The sequence below is a fragment of the Aedes albopictus genome, chromosome 2 (assembly GCF_035046485.1).
Source record: "Aedes albopictus strain Foshan chromosome 2, AalbF5, whole genome shotgun sequence".
Classification (NCBI taxonomy): domain Eukaryota; kingdom Metazoa; phylum Arthropoda; class Insecta; order Diptera; family Culicidae; genus Aedes; species Aedes albopictus.
In genome coordinates this window covers 139,431,767-139,455,655 of record NC_085137.1, presented here as the reverse complement: position 1 = coordinate 139,455,655, position 23,889 = coordinate 139,431,767, and the positions used below count along the sequence as shown (strand labels likewise).

The 23,889-nt window shown below is 39.9% G+C and overlaps 1 protein-coding gene across 2 annotated transcripts in view; it reads left to right on the top strand.

The window, feature by feature from the left end:
* The window catches only part of LOC109410252 (cyclic nucleotide-gated cation channel subunit A), a 321,275-nt gene that overhangs the window by 167,090 nt on the left and 130,296 nt on the right, over positions 1 to 23,889 (top strand). For both annotated transcript variants that reach the window (XM_062850523.1, XM_062850524.1), the window contains exons 3-4: positions 13,809 to 14,039; positions 19,529 to 19,691. In XM_062850523.1, coding sequence (XP_062706507.1) covers positions 13,809 to 14,039; positions 19,529 to 19,691 — 394 coding nt within the window. The remainder of the gene's footprint in view (positions 1 to 13,808; positions 14,040 to 19,528; positions 19,692 to 23,889) is intronic.

The following is a 23,889-nucleotide window of genomic DNA, read 5'->3' as shown; positions in this document are numbered from 1 at the left end:
GTAAGGTTCCACTACACATGATATATTTTAATATGCATTTGTAGTGCTCCATTATATTTTTCGTAATAATGGCGCCCAACGTGGGGCTTGTAACACTTGTAACCAGTGCTGAAAAATTCATTTCGTGAAATCTAAATTCAATCACCTACAGCTCATTTTAGAAGCTGAACCTGAGAATATGGTATATCAAAAACTTGTGCGGCTTGACCAGTTCTGCAAGAAAGTCACGGAAAAATTGCTATTTTTCGAATATTTAAGGTAAATGTCACGGACTACCTTAGAAAAATGCCAAATGATATTCACGGTGAATATCATTTGGCATTTTTCACAGGTAGTCCGTGACATTTACCTTAAATTTTCGAAAAATAGCGGTTTTTCCGTGACTTTCTTGCAGAACTGGTCTAGCCGCACAAGTTTTTCATATATCATATTCTCAGGTTTAGCTTCTAAAATGAGCTGTAGGTGGTTGAATTTAGATATGACGAAATGAATTTTCAGCACTGCTTGTAACACCTTTCGGGTTACTCCTACCTAATCACTCCTTATTCCTCCCTGCTTATCTTTAACACCTCACTGATTCACATTCCTCGCTCATCATTATTATTTTTAATTTTTCACAGCCTACTTCTATCTTCTAACTTTTTGCTGCTTCTTTTATACTTCTCATCCTAGCTCATTACTATTCAATGCTTACCTCTCTTTCACTTCTCACCCTCCTCTTCTCACTCCTCACTCCTAACTCTCCATTTTTGAATGCTTACTCCTCACTGCTTAGGCCAGCTATGGCAGATTATGCACGAATACGGATTCCCGGATAAACTGATACGATTGATCAAGGCGACGATGGATCGAGTGATGTGCGTAGTTCAAGTATCTGGGACTCTCTTGAGTCCCTTCGAATCTCCCAGAGGGTTACGGCAAAGTGATGGTCTTTTAGTTTAAGTCCGTTCAGCTGCTTGGTTTCGCTGATGATATTGATATTATAGCTCGCCAATTTGAGACGATGGCGGAAACGTAAATCCGACTGAAGAATGAAGCCAGGCGAATCGGATTAGTCATTGATGTGTCGAAGACAAAGAACAAAGGGCTCTAGGGAGTAATGAACACGCCCACCACCCCGAGTTTCCATCGACGGTGATGAAATCGAGGCGGTTGAAGAATTGTGTACTTGGGCTCACTGGTGACCGTCGACAACGACACCAGCAGAGAAATTCAGAGACGCATTATGACAGGAAATCGAGCTTACTTTGGACTCCGCAAACATCTATGATCAAAGTTCAGCGTGACACGAAGTTTACAATCTACAAAACGCTGAATAGATCGGTAGTCCTCTATGGGCACGAAACATGGACTCTACGTGCAGAGGGCCAACGCGTCCTTGGAGTTTTCGAACGGAAGCTGTTGCGTACCATCTTCGGCGGTGCGCAGATGGAAGATGGGACTTAGAGAAGGCGAATGAACCACGAGCTACATCAGCTGCTGAGAAAACCAGCCATCGTCCACACCGCGAAAATCGGGAGGCTACGGTGGGCGGGTCACGTCATCAGGATGTTGAATAGCAACCCGATTAAAATGATTCTCGAGAGCCATCCGATCGGTACAAGAAGACGTGGTGCGCAGCGAGCTAGGTGGGTCGATCAAGTGGAGGACGATTGGCGGACCCTTTGCTGAATGCGGAAGTGGAGACGCACAGCCATGGCTCAAGTAGAATGGAGACGACTCCTACGTACAGCAGAGGACACTCAGGCCTTAGTCTGACCGGAAGGAGGGAAGCTCTCACTGCTTACTTCTCACTTAATCCTCACACTTTACTCTTTACTGCTCACTCCTCAATTAGCCACTCTTCATTGCTTGCTACTCAGACCGCACTTTTCCCTGCTGAATACTCAGTAATTACTCCTCTCTACTTCACACTCCTCACTGCTACACACTCGTCACTTCTCACACTTCACTATTCTCTGCTCCACTCTTATTAGTCACAACTCATTTCTCACTTGTCACTACTGACTCCAAACTCCTGATTTATCACTCTTCACTGGTTACTCCTCACAGCTTACTCCAACTTCTCACTTGTCACTGCTCACTTCACATTCTACACTGCTCACTCCTTGCACTTCTCTTACTCCTTACCCCTCCGAAGCTTTTCTGAAAGTCTGCTAAGCCCTCTAAAACTCCTATGATATTCCTTAAACCCGGGGGATCTAAAACCCCCGAAAACGCACTAATAGCTCCTGAAACTCCTTGAGAGCCGTTCTGAATCCCGAATAACCTCATTTTGAATTTCTTTATTACATTATATTCAACTAATCTTTTGGAGGTAAAAACATTATTTGTTTAAGAGGTTTTGATGTTATTCTTTTCCCGGAATAATCTGGATAAACGCACAAAATGTTTGGGCTCATAAAATTTATTTCCTGCCTTCCATGGATGGGTACATGTCGGAACAAACTTCGATTTGTTAGGTTTGGCTCTATTTCGCAAAAGCGATGGCACCCACCGACCCGGTTCATCAACAATTTTGGCGGAAAACATCCGCCATGTAACGTTTCAATTTGAAAAAGTAGAGTGTAAATACAAACTGGATATTGAACTTCCTGGTGCCCTTGAACACGGACCAACGCTCTTTTTCGGGGAAACATCCTACGCGCTCCACGTGTGCCGCGTGTCCATCATCCTTTGTCCGGTACGGGCGGCGTCCGCCAGAGCGATAGAGTTCTTTCGAGTGGAAAGTCCCTCTAGCTTGAGCGTCCCCACTGGCTGACTGGGGTCAATGCCGGTCGGGTGAGGTTGATTTTTAACGTGACAACACGCGACAGATGATGGTTTATCGGAAATAAATTGTGGCATCGTGCCGTTTGTGTCCGACGGTGAGTTTTAAGAGGGGTTTTCCAGTCAATGACAATGGTACCGTAAACTGGGGTGTAGTTGATCAGTGGGGTGAACCTGATCACTCAATTACCCGCGGATATCGACTTTCAAGGAAGCAACAATTATATTTCAACCATTCGCAATCCAATGACGTAACAATAAAATGTAATGGTAGGGAATCGCGCCACTTGGGCGGTGGCTTCTATATTTATTTATTTATTCAACGTCTTCAACTAATACTAGCTGTACAGACTGGAGTATGATCTAATATAAACTATCAATCTAGACAATTACATCCCGAACGTTACCATATTCATACAGCATACAAAAATATTACAATACAATATTCAATATTCAAACAACATAAAAATGATACATGAATCCAGCACAACTACTTCAAATTACAAATGCGATAAACAGCTCTACAATTCACAAAACAAGTTACGGTTTCCACACGTTGCAGCGACGCTGACGAAACTCCCGAAATACAATACCAGTTGGCCATGTTGACGTCCGCAGAGCAACATCCTTCCATCTCCATTTCAAGACCACCTTGAATGAAATATAGTCTAATAGACTACAGTCCGATCGATTTGATACCAGCTTCACTATCTCCACGCAATCTCCGGTTGTCGCACCCAGGCATCGATTAACCAACCTCTCAATATCATTCTCGCAGGTACCGTTGTCGATATTCGTCAATAGCAATGAAAAATAACGATCATTTGGGACGGTTTGTCGGTTCTCTTTCGGTTCGGCGTGTTCTGTTCCAGTATCATCACGTTCTACAGCATCCTCAAATCTAGCATTTATTCCTCTCGCAGCCACAACGGGGGTTGAATGATGAAAAGCAGTCGACTGTGTTTCGTTCGTAGCGAGTCTTTGCAGAGTGTCCACGACCAAAGATACTTGCGATTTCAGTTCAGTTATTTCTGCATGAATAGAACTTGTATCGTCCGCTGATGGGGGCCTTTCCTTCGACTCTATCCATTCGTTAAATATCGGGGAACATTCGCCGCACATCCATAAAAGACCTCGTGATATAAATCGTAATGCTTCCCTACTTACACCAGCACATGCGGCGTGGAACGATCGCTTACACGGACCAGCACATATTGTATACAGACCAAGCTCTGTGTATATGCAAATCGCGCACTTTTTGCATTTTACTATTTCTTCACAACTTGTTGATTTAGTTTCGGTCATCGTACAGCCAGAAAATCGCCAATTTTGATGATTTTTCACGGGAATACGATGAGGAGTGGTGCAATACAAATACGGAAAATGGTATTGATAATAATTTCGTCAAACTACTTCCAAAAACAGCGACAGATTTCGTAGCAGAAGAAAACGGTGACACATCAACAACTATATTCGTCTGTTTTCCACTATAACTCAGTCAAATTTGAACCAATTGCCACAACTTTTGGAATGTGGTGAGATAGGTATAGTATCTACCCGTGTACAACATTTCAAGTCAATTGGTTCAAAATTGACTGAGTTATAGTGGAAAACAGACGAATATAGAAGCCACCGCCCAAGTGGCGCGATACCCTAGCTTCCTTGAAAGTGGATATCCGTGGGTAATTGAGTGATCAGGTTCACCCCATTGATCAACTACACCCCAGTTTACGGTACCTATCTAGTGACTGGTACGCAGCAGGTTGGTCGTGCGCTTGGCCATTACGTGACACGGCGATAATGGAATCAATATGCGGGTGGCGTCTTACCTTCTATTATTGACAGAGTTAGCTGCTGCTGCTTCTGCTGGTGACCTGAGCACTTTTTGTCACTTCCAGGTATCCACCCCTTTCTGGGTTTATGTGATGTGTCTAGTTGTGGTTTGTGGGAGGGGGTACGAAGAAGAGGGATAGAAATTATGCAAACTGAAGTTGTTTACGATTCGTGCGACCTTCGGCGGGTTGGTTTGAAGTTCATGACTAAATGATGGTAGAATCCATTGATGTGGATGAATGGCGTCCCAGTCCAATGAAATGGGTTAATAAAGTGAACCGATGATGAAAAACTCTAAATCACTCTAAATCTTGTAATGGAACATAATTGGGTACAGGTAACGTGAATACAATACAGTCATGAATACAAAATGGTCGCAAAGAATGATGTTTGTTAAAACTATGGAAGTGCCCAGGCTAATTCTGTAAAAATGGGCGTTACCTCAGTAAGAAATAGAAGAAGAAGAAGAAGAAGAAGAAGAAGAAGAAGAAGAAGAAGAAGAAGAAGAAGAAGAAGAAGAATATGAAGAAGAAGAAAAAGAAGAAGTCAGTAACTAAAATGTATCATTAGCCTGTTATCATTAGTACAGTTCATTGAAGTCGATAGTATCATGTAAACACAAGCCCAGTTTAACCGCCACACAAACCTCTACTTAAAGTTTTGCAGTCAGTAGGTTTTTATCACATTTAGTACATCAACCCTAATAGAAAAGCTAGGCCTTTCGTCTAAAGTTTATTATTCAATTCATCTTCATCATCAACAGAGCCACCACCCAAATTGCAACCAAACTATTCTCCATTTATGCTCAAAATGATTCGACGTGATCCAGTTGAATTTCCCCTTTAGTTTGTCCTGGTACCTATCCTACGGTATTTAACTTTGAATTAAAGCAAAATGTCACTACGGATCCGGCCGGGCAAGCTTCTTTCCGCTATTATATTTCCCGATCCCACTCGAGATCCCACTACCCATTCGGTCCTCCCATTGGAGAAATATGTTGATGGCATTTCTGTGCAAAAGTTTCACGCCCTTAATGAGCTGGGTTCGGGGGAAAGTTGGTCTTGGAAGTTCACCTATACTCAACCGAACTGATAGTGTTTCAATCGGAAACTTGAATGTGATTTCTAAATTGAGGTTTTGTTTGTCGTGGCCAAGCTGGTCGTTCTGTGCAGAGCGTCCTATAAATACAGCCATATCCTGTGAAGAGACCAATAAAAGCGAATAAATTCCCAATTCTTGGTATGCTTGACTTTCACATTGATGATTTTCTTGTGTGAAAGAGGCAGACTGCACGGTTTTCTTGTCTGGATCAAAGCTTGTTGACGCGTGGCAAATGTTATGATCCTTCTGGCAAACAGAGCTGCCAGTTAGAACATAACGCAAGTAACAATTTCTATGCCTTCTCTGCCGCAATTCTGCAAAGTGACGTAAGCGACATTCATAGTTTTGGCCCATTTTTTAGTTATGATGCATAAAATTCTTACTTATCCTCTAAGTTTCTTTCCATAGATGATGGATTTCGACTAGATCTTGCATTCCAATACAGCAGGAATACCACAGTGTTATTCTTTCCCCAGACATTATATATAATATACCCGAAAATATCGAAATTTTGAATGGCGCTTACGTCACTTTGCAGAATTACGGCAGTTCTGCTCTTAGACATTATTTATTAAGGTTTTGTCATGGATTTGGTAAATCCTTTTAGGTTTAATGAAGCAGTTCATGTAGTAAACAGCTTTAACAACAAAAGCAACTTTAAAACAGTTTGTAGATATCTAGAAGTCTTACGAATAAAACCTATTTGCTTGCTTTTTTGACAAGTAATAATGTCATTGGAAACGAGCTGTTAAGTACGTATTAAAACTTTATCTTAAAACTTCTTTCGAAGCCGCTTGCACGTCTCAAATGATCGGTCTTAAAACCTGATGAATTGCATGAAGTCACAATAAAGCAATATTAAATCCTTTCGGAATAACCAGTGGAAGCATTAAAACTAACTTAAGAAGGTTATTGCAATACGATCTTCTCTTGATCAATCAATTTGATACGCTACACAAACGAAAAGATAATCAATTAAGCACAATTTGGGGTCATTATGATTGAAACATGCGAGATTGGAGAACCTCGGGTGGGCATATTTTTTCTGGCTAGGTGATCAAACCAGCTTCCTTCACTAGAGTTCGATTGCAATTGGGGTTTCCGAAGCAACTGATGGGTGGGTATTGCATCATTTGTTCTGGGTCTGGCACCACAGTTGTGTATAAATAATGACTCTATCGCGCCCAGCCTCAGTCGGCGGAAGATCAAATAATACAATATACTCACTCACCAAGCACTCGAAACACCACCAAAAAACTCACGAAAATACCAAAGTTTTCGGTTTGTTTACATTTTTGACGGCTGTTGCGTTAAGAATAAGTAGGTGTTTGCTAGTCATTGCATCGTATTCATAAAGATTCATGATTCAAATTGCAAATTGAATTCATGGTTTTGCATGAGGACTTAAAATGGTTATTTTTAATATCCCCAAAACCTCAAAATGACGTGGCGCACCGCCTCTTTTTGAAACAGTTCATTGCATTTGACAGTCAATTTTTTTGGCATAGATTTTTTTGCCACAGCAACAGGGTTTTCCCCGTGAAAAGTTGCAAATAAACATTATGGACATGGATGTCTGACAAAATTTTCGTTCTTGCATTATTAATAATTTACAATTGACTACCAATTTATGTGATGATTTTATTTTCAAATTCAATTTGACTCTTTGGTTTCAATCGTTCTTTAAGAGAGTAGTACGAACTCCAAAAAGATATGTTATTCTTCTTGCGACCTACACAACAAATCTTATCTATGCTGTATAGTATACTACAAGAATATGTCATAAAACCAAGTAGCATACATAACGTTTTAAGGGTTGGTTTTAACAACCTCCTGTAGATTGGGCCCTTTTGGGTTTTAAAGGGTTTTGTTACAGGTTTATTAAAGCTGTTAAGATTTCTAAGCTTTAAAATTAGTTTTAACTGTTCGATTGTAACAACAGCTTGCAAGCAATGAGAAAACTAAAACTGTTACTTGGGAAGGTTGATCATTTTTTGAGCGATTCTATGCCTGAATTTTCCACGCCTCAAGATAGGCTGAGAAAGATTGTTGCGATCTGCATACTACCCATTATTCGTTGGCGGATGGAACTTTCAAAGAATTTTCGAAAAATTCCTTAGAAGAGTTTTTGAAGAAGTTTTTCAAAGTATCCTTGAACAATTTCTGAAGGTTTTCTAAAAAAAAATAGCAAACCTGAATCAATTCCTTAATGATTCCTCCAAATTATGCTAAAAGGCATTTTAAAACTCGGCATCGGGAAATCGTTGAAAGAATTCCAGAAGAACTCATTGGAGGCATTCGAAAGGGAGTTCTCCTGGAAAAAATATTTTGAAGGTATCTAGCGATAGATCCCTGTAAGATTCCTAAAAGAATCGTAGGAGTAAATCTTTGAAGATTGTTTAGTGGAATTTCCGGAAGAAATCCAGGATGAATTATTTTAGGAATTCTTGGAAGAATTTATGTAGAAATCCACAGAAAGTTCCAGGATAAATTCAAGAAATTATCCTTGAAAATATTCTGATAGAATTCTTGTAGATATGTGGTAAATCCTTGGAAAATTCTTTGGAAATCCGCAAATAATTTGTGAGATGCATTCCTGAAAATCCTGAAGGAATTCTACGAAAAATTTTTAAGGATCCTTGGAAAGATCTTTGACAAATTAATGGAACATTTCTTGCAGAAATTCCTGGAAAGAATCTTTGGAGGAATTGGCAGAGAAGTTTCTGGAGCGATCCTTGGTAAATAATTGGAGAAATTGTTGAAGGAATTCTAGGAGAAAATACTGGAAGAACCCTTAAAGAAATTGTTTGGAGAAATTGCTAAAAAATCTTCAGGGAGAAAAAAACCTGAAGAAATCATTAGAGAATTTCGTGAAGGAGGCCTTAGAGAAATCCTTGGAGGAATTTCTGAAGAAACCCTTTGAGTAATTTCTGGAGAAACCCTGCCAGGAATTTATTTATTTATCTTTGATGGAATTAAAAAAAAAATCTGATGCAATCCTTTGAAGAATTTTTGGACAAAATCCTGAAGGAAATCCCGAATGTCCCGAAGAAATGCTTGGAAAATTTTAGAAAATTAGTTGGAAAAATTCCTTGAACAGTTCGTGGATTACTCTTCAAAAAATGTCGAAAGAACTACTCGAAATTTTTTTGCAAGAACTCTTAAAGGAATAGGTCTAAAAGGAACTCTTGCGACGAACCCCAACATCAAATTCCTGGTGGACTTCTGAGAATGTTTCTGGGGTAATTCCTTAAAGAATTACTGCGAAGTCATGGAAGACCTTCCAAAAGAACTTAAAATGATCCGCAGAGGTACATCGGCAAGAATTTCTTGAGAAACTTCTGGTAGAATTTTTGGAAGGACAGCTGGAAGAATTCTCATTGCAAATTCTGAAGGAATATCTTCAGAACAACGCTCTGAATAATTGCCAGAAGAATTGCTGGAAGAATTATCAGCACCACTTCTGGAAGAACTTCTAAAAGAACACTTAAAAAATACTTCTGAAAGCTCTCTCGGTGGAATATCTGGAAGAATTACCACAGAAATTTGTTGAATTATTCTCTGAAAATGTCTTAAGAAATTCGCCAAAGAACTCCTAAATATAACCCCTTGGAAAATCTCTGAAGAACTTAGGTGTACTGTCTTCATTAGGTTTACACCCCGCTTCTCTTTTTTTTTGTCTGTATTAACGAGATTTTTAACCCTAGGCTAGTTCATCTCGGAAAGCCCCGCTTCTCTTATAATTCTAAGTTTACTCTTCTTTTATTTTATAAGAACAAACTACCTTTTGAAATTGTCAGCAGGATTCCATAGTTTCCGTACTGGAATTAACGCTTTTTTTTATTTCGTAATTCAAATTATACATTTGCTCCCAAAAATCCCATTCCATTAGCAATTATCTACTAAATTCATTTTGCTTTTGTAATTATCTTATTTCTATCACCTCATTTGTATTTGGTTCCGATATTGTCAGATTCTTAGGAACAAACAAGTCATTGATGAAAACGTATCCGAAGTCAAGCAAAACAACTTGCATACGGTTTGACGAAAGAATGATTTTATTACCTATTTATTCAAAATTATAAACTAAAACAACGCTCGACGACATATAAAATCTTCAGAGTATATCTATTGACACTCTCAGTTATCTCGGTTACGGAGGTTGCTCGAATTCACAAATAATTATTCTTATCAAAAATTGTTATTCTTGGAGGAATTTCTGGTAAAGTTATTGAACTAATTACTGCTAACATTTCTGGAGAAATTTCGTAAATTTGGCAAAATTCATTGAGGAATTTCTGGTGCTATTCCAAAACACATTCTTGAGAACCTCCATAGGCATTTTAGATGAAATTCAAAGCGACATTTCTGGTGAAATTTCAGATGCATTTGAAGTAAAATTTCCAGAGAAATGCCTGGTTAAATTTATTAATCAGAAATTCTGGATAAAAATGGTGGCAAAATTTTTAGAGGAATTTTTGGTGAAATTAAATGTGAAATCCCAAATTTAATTAGAAACTGTTAAGCATACCCTAAAAATATGTTTCATGCAATTGCTAAAAGCAGCTCTGTTGAACTTTGTAGTAGCATGTTTTAAAAGTAACCGGAATTTGTTTTAGTAATATATATTCCTAAAACAGTTAAGTAATATTTCTTGAAAAGAATTTTTCAAATTTCTGGACGAATTTTTGGTGAAGTTCCCAGAGAAACATGTAGTGGAATTTTTGAATAAATTCCTGGTGGAATCTCTTTTGTAACCCCTAGCTTGTACATTTTTGATGCATATATAGATGCAAATAAAGAAATTTCTACTGAAACTACTAGAGACATTGTTATTAATCGATGTAGGTTAAATTTCCAGAGTAAATTTGTGTAATTTTCAAAAGTTCTGACGAATTTCCAAGATATATTTAAGGTTACTCTTCGATTTATTATTCCATTGATATTAACCAAGAGGTGCTTTTGGTATAATTCGTAGTTGCATTTCTTAAAAAATATTGAAATTCTCCGTGATAGTTTGATGACATTGCAGCTGTAGTTATGTGATGTTTCAGGGGAAATGTTCATGAAATTTTTGAAGGACATTCTAGTAATTCAGGGAGTAGTTTCTGGGTAAATTTTGTTTGATCAAATTCTTGGAAATATTATAAATATCCTAGACTATAATATTGCTCAAATTCTTGAAGAAATTTGTATTTAAACTCCTGAATTTAATTTCTGTGAGGCTTTCCCTCGTTCGCATTTGTTAATATACCCGGAAAAATTCTTATAAAACGAATGGAGAATTTTTTTGTGAAATTTCAGAAGAAATTTCGGATAGAATTCCTAAACAATTTCAAATAGAGATTTTTTTTCATTTCTAGGGAAGGATTTCTGAAATTGCTGGAAAAATTCAAAATTCTTAGTCATGTTCCTAAGTTTCTAGAGACATTTACAGAGAAATTCTAAGAGGATTTGTTAAATCACTAGTGTCATTTTTAAGGCATTTCCTGGGGAAATACTCTTTGCTCTTCCAAATAGTTTCCCAAAGCAGATTTCAGTGAAATTCGTAGAGAAATATATGGAGCAATTTCAATGAAATTTGATGTTAACCCAGAGGATTTGTTTGGTCGAATTCATGGAAAAATTATTGATACACCTTTACTAAGAATTCTAAGGAACTCCAAACGAATTTGCTGTTGAAATTACTTAAAAAATTCCGTGAGAAATTTCTACAGAATTTTCTGTTGTAATCAAAAGTAACCGTGAGTAGAGGCGTCATTGGGTCAAAATTGCATAGTGCTTCCTTTTGTAAGTCGTTACAACAATATTTCTGTTCTAAATTAGTTGGTAATTTGGTATACTCGTTCATTTTTATGTAGTCCACACATAAAGTCCACCTCACAGCAAAACAAATCAAAATATCACTTGCCGTATATTTTCCAAACGCACTTCCGTGGGTAATCATCTCTCGCAACCTTTCCACAACGGGATCCACAGTCAATGAGCTACACGTTCACAATGAAGCCACACAAGTGATCAAAACAACTATTACACGCAGACAAGAGCACTTCGTCAGCACAAAGATGGGTGCCGAAGTGATTTCCCATTTGATTTTGCTGGAAGTTCGGCACTGGTGCCGGGAATTGGCGCTGGACTTGGTGCAGTAAACTCGTTTAAAATCAACTTTTCGGCAGAAAATTTTCACAACAATCACTGTTAATAACAAGTTCACGCAATCAGGCATCTGATGCAGATGAAAGAAGTGCACGAAAACGGTCGTTTCGTTGTGAATTTAGGTATTGAACAATTTTGTTTACCTGTGGTGCCGGGAATGGGGTCAAAAACCCTATGGAAACTTGCGCACAACTCTTGAGTGTTTAATCAGTTTAATAGAACATCACAGGCAAACATACTTAAAAAAATGACTATATTTATTGTCAACAATCAACGATCCGCTTTCCCTTAAATACAATATTGCCACATTTAAATCTGTATTTTGCCTTTCAAAGAATCATTAAATTCTGTATCACGATTTTTGCCGAAAATCTGTATGAAAACTGTATTATTTCACGGAAAATAGTATTTGGTCGGGGCCCGTGGCGCAGTGGATCACACGTTCGCCTCATAAGCGGATGGTCATGGGTACGAACCCAGCCCCGACACTTGCAATTTTTCGTCAGCTGCTCTACCCCCCGAGAGCAGCTGGCACCTGACCCTCTTCGGAGCATATAGCTCTAACGGACCCGGAATTTGGATATCGGCGAACCGCAACTCATAATTGGACCCCCAATTGGACTGGAAAAGGAACAGCAGCCACACATCAGCATCATCGTGCTCATCATTCTACCATGGACAGGGTAGAAGAATGAAAGAAGCACAAAGGCAAACCAGTTCAATACAGTAGATTAAAATAGAATACATTTAGGCGCTGTACAAAGTGGAAGTGCAGCGCCCAATTGGAATCGCTCACGTAGTACCCTAGTGGACAAAAGAGCTGTAAATTAGGTTAAGTGATTAAGAATAAAAAAGATCGTATTTTTCCTAAAAACTAGAATTCAATACTTTCAAACAAAAAAAAAAAGAAGTTTAAAATCGGTCTACTGGTTCAAAAGTTATAACTTTTTGAAACATTTTAGTTTTAGAAAATCTTGAATTTTAGAACCACCCTATCTGAAAATTGGTCACCCTAATGACGAAATAAAAAAAATACGGGTCTGATTATTTTCGAAGAACTACGAACCCACCAAGTTTCACGACAATCAGAGTTGCTCTATATCGTTTTTCTAAGGAATGGCTGTATTACATTAATTTCCAAAAATTTGCAGAGCATTGTTCATAATAAAATGATGTGAATGCTCACAGTTGTTCATAAAAAGATAAATCCAAAACAGTTCGAACACGTTGTGATCCTTGTCAAAGAAGATTGCAGTCGGTTAAAAGTTTCTCAAAGGACTTAACCTTTCCCCGACTGGCCAACTTTTGGGGATTACGGATTCGTAACGGGTTGTTTGTCCCGAATGCAAAGTAAGCCAGACGAATAATCAACGCTACATTTCTCTCGCACTTCAGTCTGGCTAGATGAACGGGTTGCCTGAGACAGTAAAGGAATCCATTTAAATTTGCTCAGATCATAAAGCCAACCGTGAAGCTGTTTTTCCCAGTATTTATCCAGTTTCGTCATTTCTCTCTCCCTCGCAGATATTCATGTTCCTACAAGGAGAGATGCTTCCAGCCTAGATTCGGCACGGTATCAACTCGGATTCAAACTTTTATCCTTTGGCTTACTCAGAAACTGCAATCAACTTGTTTCCCCGCTTGTTCTGGGGAAATGGTATCATTCCTATTTTTGGATTCTTCCGAGATTTACAACCTCTGTAGCATATTCTCTGGTCGGATTCAGAAGCGCAATCAAAAACCCACTATACCACGTTTTTCGGTTGGCAATTTTGGTTTGGCTCCACAATCCCTGCAAAATGGAATAAATTTTCTTTACTTTTACCTACGGGAGCTGAATCATGAAATATACATCACTTTTGATCAGAGCTGCTGCACTCATAACAACCTCCACCGCCGGAATTAATATCGACTTATCTGTTTCATTCTCTGTGTTTCTCCATTTCCAGGAATCCTCCGGTGGCCGAAGCTCGCTCCGGCGATGGCTGAACGCGTTCCGGCACAGACTCAGCAAGCGGGGTCGCTCGAAACCGCCCGACCAATTTCTGGACAAGTTTTCGTCGACCACCGCCTCCGATACGCGGCTGCATCAGACGACGACGGCCGTGGCTCAGGCCCTTCCCTCGGACGGAACCTGCAGCCGGCTGTCGGTCGATCCGTCCCTGCCTTCGCACTACCGGGTAAGTGGGTAGTTTCAGAGGGGGAGTTCGATTCGACCCAATAATAGTTCCAATTGCAACATTGCTGTCGTTTTGTTTCGTTCTGCGAGAGAGAATATTGGTACTTGAATTTTTGATTCAGTTTCTTTATTGCGGCATTTCAAAGTGGAGCACTGTTGAGAAGCTCAAAAAGGAAATTCTGTCGAAAACATAAATTTACTGCACCATAACGATGCATAAATAATAAATCCTTATCTGAGTGTACTAAATTTTGTATGTTTCACATTGCAGATGCGGCTACTTCAAAATAATAGGATTGCACACATTGTATTCCTTTATATGAAATTTTACCCAACCAAGATAGAAAGATAGAAAGATAAATAGATAGGAAAATATTAAGAAAGAATGATAGAAAGATAAAAACTTCTGATGAAATTCAAGATCAATTTCTGTTTAAATACTCGAGAAAAATCTGTGATTCAAAGGTAATTTTTGTTACAATTTCAGGAGAAGCTTCTAGGTAAACTCCAGGGACATACCATGCGAAATTTCAGAGGAATTTCTGGTGAAATTCCAGAGAATTTTATGGAAAAATACCGTAGGAATTTGTGGTTAAAATTTAGGTACATTTCTTGTGAAATTTCAGGAAAACTTCTAGAGAGATTCCAGAAGAATTCCATGTGAATTTCCAGGGGAATTTCAGGTGAAATTCCAGGAGAATTCCTGATGAAATTTCAGAGGAATTCTGGAGAAATTCTATGAAAATTCCTAATGGAACTTTAGGGAAATTTCTTGATGAAACGGCAGAGAAATTTCTGGATAAATTTCGGGAAAATTCCATAAGAACTTCTTATGGGATTATTATCAAATTTCTGGTAAAATTCCATGAAAATTCCTGCTGAAATTCGGGTGAAATTTTGAGTAAAATTCCAGGGAAATTCCTGGGAAGAGAATCCAGTGAATTTCTGATGAAATTCCGGGAGAATTTCTAGTGAAATTCCAGGGGAATTTTTGATAACACTCCAGGAGAATTTTCAGTGAAATTCCTCTGGAATTTATGTTAAAAATCCAGGGAAATTTCTGGTGAAATTTCAGGGGATTTCTGGTGAAATTCCAGGGAAATTTCTGGTGAAATTCTAGGGGAATTTCTCGTAAAATTCCAGGAGATTTTCTGGTGAAATTCCAGGAAAGTTCCTGGTAAAATTCCAGGGAAATTTGTGGTAAAACTCCAGGTGAATTTCTGGTAAAATTCCAGGGGAAATTCTTTTGAAATTCCATGGGAATTCCTAGTGAAATTCCAGGGGAATTTCTGGTAAAATTTTATGGAAATTTCTGGTGAAATGCCTGAGGAATTTTACATGAAATTCCAGGGGAAATTCTGTTGAAATTTGAGGGAAATTTCTAGTGCAATTCCTGGCGAATTTCGGGTAAATTTCCAGAGGAATTTCTGGTGAAATTCCAGTGGGATTTCTTGTGAATTTCCAGGGAAATTTCTATTGAAATTCCAGGGGAATTACTGGTTAATTTCCTGGGGAATTTCTGGAGAAATTCCAAGCGAATTTTTGGAGAAATTCAGGGGAATTCTGGTGAAATTCCAGAGGAATTTCTAGTGAAATTCCAGGGAAATTTTTGGCATAATTCCAGGGAAATTTCTGGTGAAATTCCAGGGGTATGTCTGGTGAAATTCCAGGAGAATTTTTGGTGAAATTCCAGTAGAATCTCTGATTAATTTTTAGGGGAGTTTCCTGGTGAAATTACAGTGGAATTTGTAGTGAAATTTCAGGGGAATTTCTAGTGAAATTCCAGGGGAATTACTAGTGAAATTCCAGGGGAATTTCTGGTGAAGTTCCAAGAAAATTTCTGGTGAAATTCCAAGGGAATTTCTGTTGAAATTCCAAGGGAATTTCTGTTGAAATTCCAAGGGGATTTCTGGTGAAATTCAAAGGGAATTTCATGTGAAATTCCAAGAGAATTTCATGTGAAATTCCAATGCAATTCCATGTGAAATTCCAGAGGAATTCGTGGTAAAATTACAAGGGAATTTCTAATGAAATTCCAGGGGAATTTCTGATAAAACTACAGGGGATTTTCTGGTGACATTCCAGGGGAATTTCTGGTTAAATTTCAGGAGAAATTCTGGTGAAATTCAAGGGGAATATCTAGTGAAATTCCAAGGGAATTTCTGGTGAATTCCAGGGGAATTTCTGGTGTAATTCCAGGAAAATTTCTGGTGCAATTCCAGAGGAACTTTTTGTGAAATTCCAGAGGCAATTTCTTGTGAAATTCCAGAGTAATTTCGAGTAAAATTCCAAAGGAATTTCTAATGAAATTCCAGAAGAATTTCTTGTGATATTCTAGAGGAATTGGCACAAGAGTTAGTTCCAGTGAAATTTCTTTTGAAATTCCAGGAAAATTTAAAATGAAATTTAAGGGAATTTTTTGATAAATTTCCAGGGCATTTTCGGGTGAAATAACAGGACAGAATATTTGATTAAATGACAGGGGTATTTCTAGTGAAATTTCAGGAGAATCGCTGGTGACATTTCAGGAAAATTTCCAAGCAACACACATGGTTACAAATCAGTGACAGCAGCGTATGTAAGGGTTGCGCAGTAAGTCACAGTGACTTCTGTGCAACCCTTACATACGCTGCCGTCACTGTTTTCTAACCATGTGTGCTGCTTGGGTTGCTGGAGAAATTCCAGAGGAATTGTTGGTGAAATTTCAGGAGAATGTCTGGTGAAATTCCAGGGCCATATCTGGTGAAATTCCAGGGGAATTTCTGGAAGAAGACAAAAGACAGAAGACAGGGGACAGAAGACAGAAGACAGAAGACAGAAGACAGAAGACAGAAGACAGAAGACAGAAGACAGAAGACAGAAGACAGAAGACAGAAGACAGAAGACAGAAGACAGAAGACAGAAGACAGAAGACAGAAGACAGAAGACAGAAGACAGAAGACAGAAGACAGAAGACAGAAGACAGAAGACAGAAGACAGAAGACAGAAGACAGAAGACAGAAGACAGAAGACAGAAGACAGAAGACAGAAGACAGAAGACAGAAGACAGAAGACAGAAGACAGAAGACAGAAGACAGAAGACAGAAGACAGAAGACAGAAGACAGAAGACAGAAGACAGAAGACAGAAGACAGAAGACAGAAGACAGAAGACAGAAGACAGAAGACAGAAGACAGAAGACAGAAGACAGAAGACAGAAGACAGAAGACAGAAGACAGAAGACAGAAGACAGAAGACAGAAGACAGAAGACAGAAGACAGAAGACAGAAGACAGAAGACAGAAGACAGAAGACAGAAGACAGAAGACAGAAGACAGAAGACAGAAGACAGAAGACAGAAGACAGAAGACAGAAGACAGAAGACAGAAGACAGAAGACAGAAGACAGAAGACAGAAGACAGAAGACAGAAGACAGAAGACAGAAGACAGAAGACAGAAGACAGAAGACAGAAGACAGAAGACAGAAGACAGAAGACAGAAGACAGAAGACAGAAGACAGAAGACAGAAGACAGAAGACAGAAGACAGAAGACAGAAGACAGAAGACAGAAGACAGAAGACAGAAGACAGAAGACAGAAGACAGAAGACAGAAGACAGAAGACAGAAGACAGAAGACAGAAGACAGAAGACAGAAGACAGAAGACAGAAGACAGAAGACAGAAGACAGAAGACAGAAGACAGAAGACAGAAGACAGAAGACAGAAGACAGAAGACAGAAGACAGAGGACAGAGGACAGAAGACAGAAGACAGAAGACAGAAGACAGAAGAGATAAAAGAAACAGAAGGCAGAGTATGAGTGATTAATAAAATTCCTCCATCCTTCAATCAAATTGAATTTGAAGCTTTTATCTGCGCTTTGATCACTTTAATGTATCAAACAAACTTTCAAGAGGCTACATGAAATTTCTATTCGATTGCTTCTAAGGAATGGAAACTATTCAACTTTACTCGTCTTATCTCGGCTCATTGATCTTCTCCATCACCAACAAACCATACAAATTCTATCAGAAAGACATCTTCTTTTCTCAGTCCATAATTTGTCAAGCATTCATCACCAAGCAATCCCACCAAGCAGGAGGATGGCATGGAAGAGATGATTCTCTGAGATGAAACGCGTTCCAGAGATAAGCCTAGAAGCAGGGAAACCAACCACATCACAACATTACACGGGCTGCTGCCAAATTAATCATAATTTGAGGCACGAGCTTTGACATTTTAATTACCATCGATTACCAACCAGACGAAAACGACGACGACGACGACTCGAATGGATAGGTAGTCGGGTTGACGTTGCTCTTAACCGGCGCGATAAAAGTGTCAAGATTGTGATTTATTCAGCGAACATGATTGCCGGAAAGGGTGATGAAGGAAGGTGATAATGATGATGCTGGTTAACGATTAATGCGAACGGCGTGCAAAACGATGATGAATTGAATCAGGTGGCAAATGATTTTTATTGGCATTCTGGCTTTTTACAATAAGTCAAAAAGAATATGGTTGCACCTCTGAGGGAATCTGTTGTGAAGCTCTGTGCGGCAGAGAAAGCCCTTCAATTAATAACTGTAGGAAGAACACACTCAAAGAACACTAAATTGAAGATAAGGCAGGGCAAGTACCAGTGGGAACGTAGAGCCACAAAGAAGAAGACGATGAAGTTATAGAGATTTTCCAGGGGAATTTCTGGTGAAATTCCAGTATAATTTCTGGAAATTACAGAGGAATTTCTGGTGAAATTCCCGAGAAATTTCTGGGGAAATTCCTGGAAAATTTCTGGTGGAACCGCAGGTGAATTTCTGATGAGATTCCATAGGAATTTCTGAAGAAATGCCAAAAAAATTTCTGGTGGAATTCCCGGGGAATTTCTGGTGAAATTCCTGACAAATTTTCGGTGAAATCCCAAGGAAATTTTTGGTGATTGTATCCACTATGCATATGTTATAAGAATAAATTTAATATTGTGAGTGGAACTATTTAGATGTATGTAGATAACAGGTATCACTTGAAGTGTCATTACACCGTCCTAGAAGTGTATGTTGATCTTTGCATTATGATCCTTCCCTACCTGTAACCCCTGCCACATCACCACCATTCCCATGACCGTGATTCCGTTCACCGACCCATACGCACCGAAAATTGCCCCATTTTTTCTGTGAATTCCCTGTCCGAATCACACTTTACTCAATCAATCACCCAAACATGACCCAACCAGCCTCTCTTGATAACACTATTTATTCCGGTCGGTCGTATCCAACTCGAACCAGTCGTTCTCCTTCGCAGACAAAATCAGGCGGGGCGGGATACCATCTTCCTAAACATACACGACACGGTGCGATGTCCGCACTTCGTCCCCTATCAATTTGGTCCTCCCCTACGTTTGTACCCTACAACCCGCAATTCCAGCGGCTCGATATAACAAAGCATAAATATATTTTCACATCGTCTTACGTTCCGCCTTATTCTTTTCTTCTCTCCATCTATCGCTTCATTTCAGTGGCTGTCGGTGGTATCGTTGGCGGTACTGTACAATATAGTGTTTGTGATAGGACGTGCCGTGTTCTGGGAAATCAACCGCCAGGCGCCGGCACTCTGGTGGACCTTAGACTATCTATGTGATTTTATATACTTAGCCGACACGTTAGTGCATTGTCATGAGGGTAAGTACTAGAGATAGCCTACAGCATCAGCATGGTCCTGGTTATGCCGGGGTGGGGCGAACAGAAAAATCACGGTAATGAATGAATCTAGCGAACGAACGGCGAGGTGCTAGATGCTTGGTGGAAGTAATTACAATGACGCAGAGGATGTTGTTAGTAGAAAGTTTGTTAAGACTTTGCTGATGGCAAAGAATGTCACCGTAAGAGGAGGTCCTTTCGGAGAGCTTCCCATGTGGGCTTCGTCTTTTTGTGCTCAATCAATCTTACTTTAATTGTGTTATCTCAGTCTTCGATAGAATAGAGATCGATCACTTTTCTCCACATTTACACGTTTGGAGCTTTTCGTTTGAAGTGGCTGGAGCACTTAAACCCGTCTTAATGTTTGTGCTTGTTTCTGATTGTCAATTAAAGAAAGCGTTTCTTAAAAATAAAACCTCACTTAGATCACGCAATTGTTTCACAAGATCCAAGCGATAAACGGTTTTAGAAAATCTGATCACAATTTGCAATGAAACAATTATGAAAATCACACTTAGATTACTAATATCGTTTATATATATTGATGCAAATTCGTTATTAAACCTACTGATACCCCTGAAATGTCCCGGAGACCCTTTAAAGCGCCCTAAAGTCCCCTTGGGTCTCCCTGAAACGCCCCTGAGACCCCCAGGAAACTCCCTTAAGGACAAACGTGTTGAAATCCCGCTTCAACAGCTCATCAGAACTTCAAACGCACAAACCTCAAGAAGCAAGCTCCACACAACAGTGCATTTTATTATTCTGTTTTTGCTCACTTGTAAGTAGCTTAAAATAAGAAGATAAGCTGCGCTGGTCTTGTTTACGAAGAGATTTGTGCCCTCGAAATCGTAAGTGCCAAAGTCAGCCATTGTGACGGTCATTTTGGGATTCCAACAAGTCTGTCCTTAAACTGTCTGGGACCCTATTTTTGGGTAAATACTTGTCCATCTGACTGTTGTGTCTACATGAACATTCAAACCTTATAACCTAACAAACAATCTTCTTAGTCTAGTTTTAAAAACATCTATGGACACATTAAAATCAAATACATTAATAACACTGTTGAAGATATTACACATTGCCCTGATTGGTTCGTTCTGTCCGTACATTGTTCGATGGTAGTCTAACCGCAGAAAGTCGTGATTCCTCAGCACTCGAGGGGGGACATTAAGCCTAACTTGTTGAAGTAAATTAGGAGAGTCGATAACATTTAATAATAGCTTTCCAACGAAAGTTGCTTTTGAAAGAGAACGCCTGTTCGATAACGTTTCCAAGGCTATCAGGCGGCAACGGTCCTCATACGGTGGCAAGTTGTCAGGGTCATTCCAGGGGAGAAACCTTAAGGCGTATCGGATAAATCGTTTCTGCACGGCCTCAATTCGTCTGCTCCAGATTTCGGTGTAAGGGCACCAAACAATAGAGGCCGATTCTAACACAGAACGCACCAAACTCACATAAAGAGCACGTAAGCAGTATGGGTCATGGAATTCCGCTGCAATCCTAAAGATGAAACCTAGATTCCTATTGGCTTTCGCTATGATCGTTGAATAGTGATCCGAGAATGACAGCTTTGAATCAAGTAATACACCAAGGTCTTTCACAACAGAAACTCGTTCCAGTTCAATTCCAGAGATTTTGTAAGTCCACTTGATTGGAGTTTTCTTTCTGGAAAACGATATTACACAGCATTTAGAAGTGCTCACTGTCAGCATGTTTCTACAGCACCAGTTTTGGAAGATATCTGCCAAACGTTGAAGCTCCAGGCAATCTTCTACCGATCTGATCAGCAAAAATATTTTGAGGTCATCGGCGTAGAGCAGCCTACACCCGTCTGGGAGCACAAAACAAATGTCGTTGAAGAAAATCGAGAACAGCAATGGCCCAAGATTACTGCCTTGAGGTACTCCGGAGGAGGCTTGGTAGTTATCCGATGTTGCATTGCCAATTTTAACGTACAGAACGCGACTATCAAGGTATGACTCTAACCATGAAACGAATTTGGGTGGAGCACCTAGACGCTTCATTTTTGCCAACAAGATGTCATGGTTCACCAGATCGAACGCAGATTTTAAGTCGGTATATATGGTGTCGATTTGTCCTCCTGCTTCCATTTCCTTTAAAGCAAACGATGTGAATTCGACCAAGTTAGTGTTAATCGACCGACCAGGAAAGAAACCATGTTGTTCCTGCGCAATATAATTCTTCATGGCAAAAAATAGTACGCGGCTCACCAAAGTCTCCAATAGTTTAGATCCAGCGCATAACGATGTTACCCCTCTGTAGTTCTGGATGTCCCGCTTATCACCTTTCTTGAAAGCAGGGAACATTACTGATAGCTTCCAGCTTTCTGGAAATTTTCCCAGCGCTATGGATTTATTACAAATGATTTGCAAAGGATGCCACAGCGAACTTGCACATCTCTTAAGAAGGATTGGTGGAATTCCATCTGGGCCAGCGGCAGTTGATGATTTCAGTTTGTTGATCGCATAAAGGATATCATCTTCGTCAAAGCCAGGAAAGGACAAGGCAACTACATCACTAGGGACATCATCAAGTGCAGCTCGAGTAAATTCTTCCCCATCGAACTGTTGTTGAAACACCAAAGTGTTTCGCAAAAAGGTTACAAACTTCTTGTGGGCTGTTTGCAGTTTGCGATCCCAGAAACATGCTACAGGGAAGCCCGCTTTGCTTGCGCTTCTTGTTCACAAAGGACCAAAATTGTCGAGGATTGCGCTTTAAATTAGACTGCGTTCGTCGGACGAATGTGTTGTAAAGCTTACGATTGAGAGACTGATACTTATTGCTAGCTAGCATAAATACTTGTTTCGTGTAAACATTTCTGTTGTTTGAAAAACGTCGGAGAGCAGCGGCGCGCCTTCGTTTCAAATGCCGTAGTTGACCAGTTGACCATGGTGGGTGACAACGAGGTCGAAAGACAGGTACGTAATCCTGGAACATGTCGGTGAGCGTACTGTTGAATATAGCAACTGCTACGTTGACGTCATCAGTAGCTTCAAGATGAGACCAATCCACATGGCTTAGAGCTAAGCTTAGCGCATTAAAATCTGCCTTACGAAAATTGAATTGCCCTGTGTCGTCTATTTCCTCAAATCGTACCGGCGGCGAGCAGTCCAGGAGAGACAGCATCGGGGGATGAAATGCGTCAGCATTTACCAACGGGTCCGAAACCGGAAGTATTTCACAAGAGTCATGTTTGTCGCCACTCACGAAAACAAGATCCAGAGTACGGCCAATAGAATTCTTGATCACATTTAGCTGCTTGAGATCCAGAAGGGACATGCCATCTAAGAGAGCAGAGCAGGCAACATGGAAACCAGATTCAACAGGATCGGGGAAGGCAAACCCTGAAGGAGCGGCATTCCAGACTAAATTCGGTTGATTGTAATCCCCAAACATCAGGATGGTATCAGCTGGTGATAAGAGATCAGAAATGGCTCTAACAGAATCAAGATGATCTTCAATTGTAGATTTAACCGTGGCCTGATCAGGACTGAAATATACGACACCGATGTAGACATCGACTCCACTCAAACCTATTTGGACGTAGACTTGGTCCAATTCGACAGTGGTCCGGACGTAGACTTGACTTGAAGAGAGATGATTAGCTGCAGCAATCAATACTCCCCCTCCTCTCGACATTCCTGTGACGGCGAAATTTCGATCATCCCTGTATACCGCATAGTTGCTTCCGAATAATTGGGTCGAAAGGTGTTGGTTGTTTAGCCACGTCTCCGTTAAAACGATGATGTCATATTCCATTTCAGATACTGCCAAGTAAAACTCGTCGATTTTGGTCCTCAGCCCTCGTGTGTTCTGGTAATAAATTTTGAGCGGTGGTGACGAATTCATTTCTGACGCTGGGCGGGAAGCTTTCTTTCCGTCGTGGGATTCATCACATGAGTGGTTCATGGTCATCGTAGAGCGATTGATAGGTTGGTGCGACTGCAATGTGCAGGGGGTCAAATTGCGTGTAACATCTTCCCTAACTTCGGCAGGACATATATCTGTTCTATGTTTACCTGAGAAACCATCATTGTCGCCAGATGGAAACATCGTAGAGGACTCCGTAGCAATATCGCAGATGGCATCCAAACGACCGGTCTGTAATGCAGCCTGAATGAGATTGTGCGCAGTATCTTCTCCAGCCTCGGCAGGACAT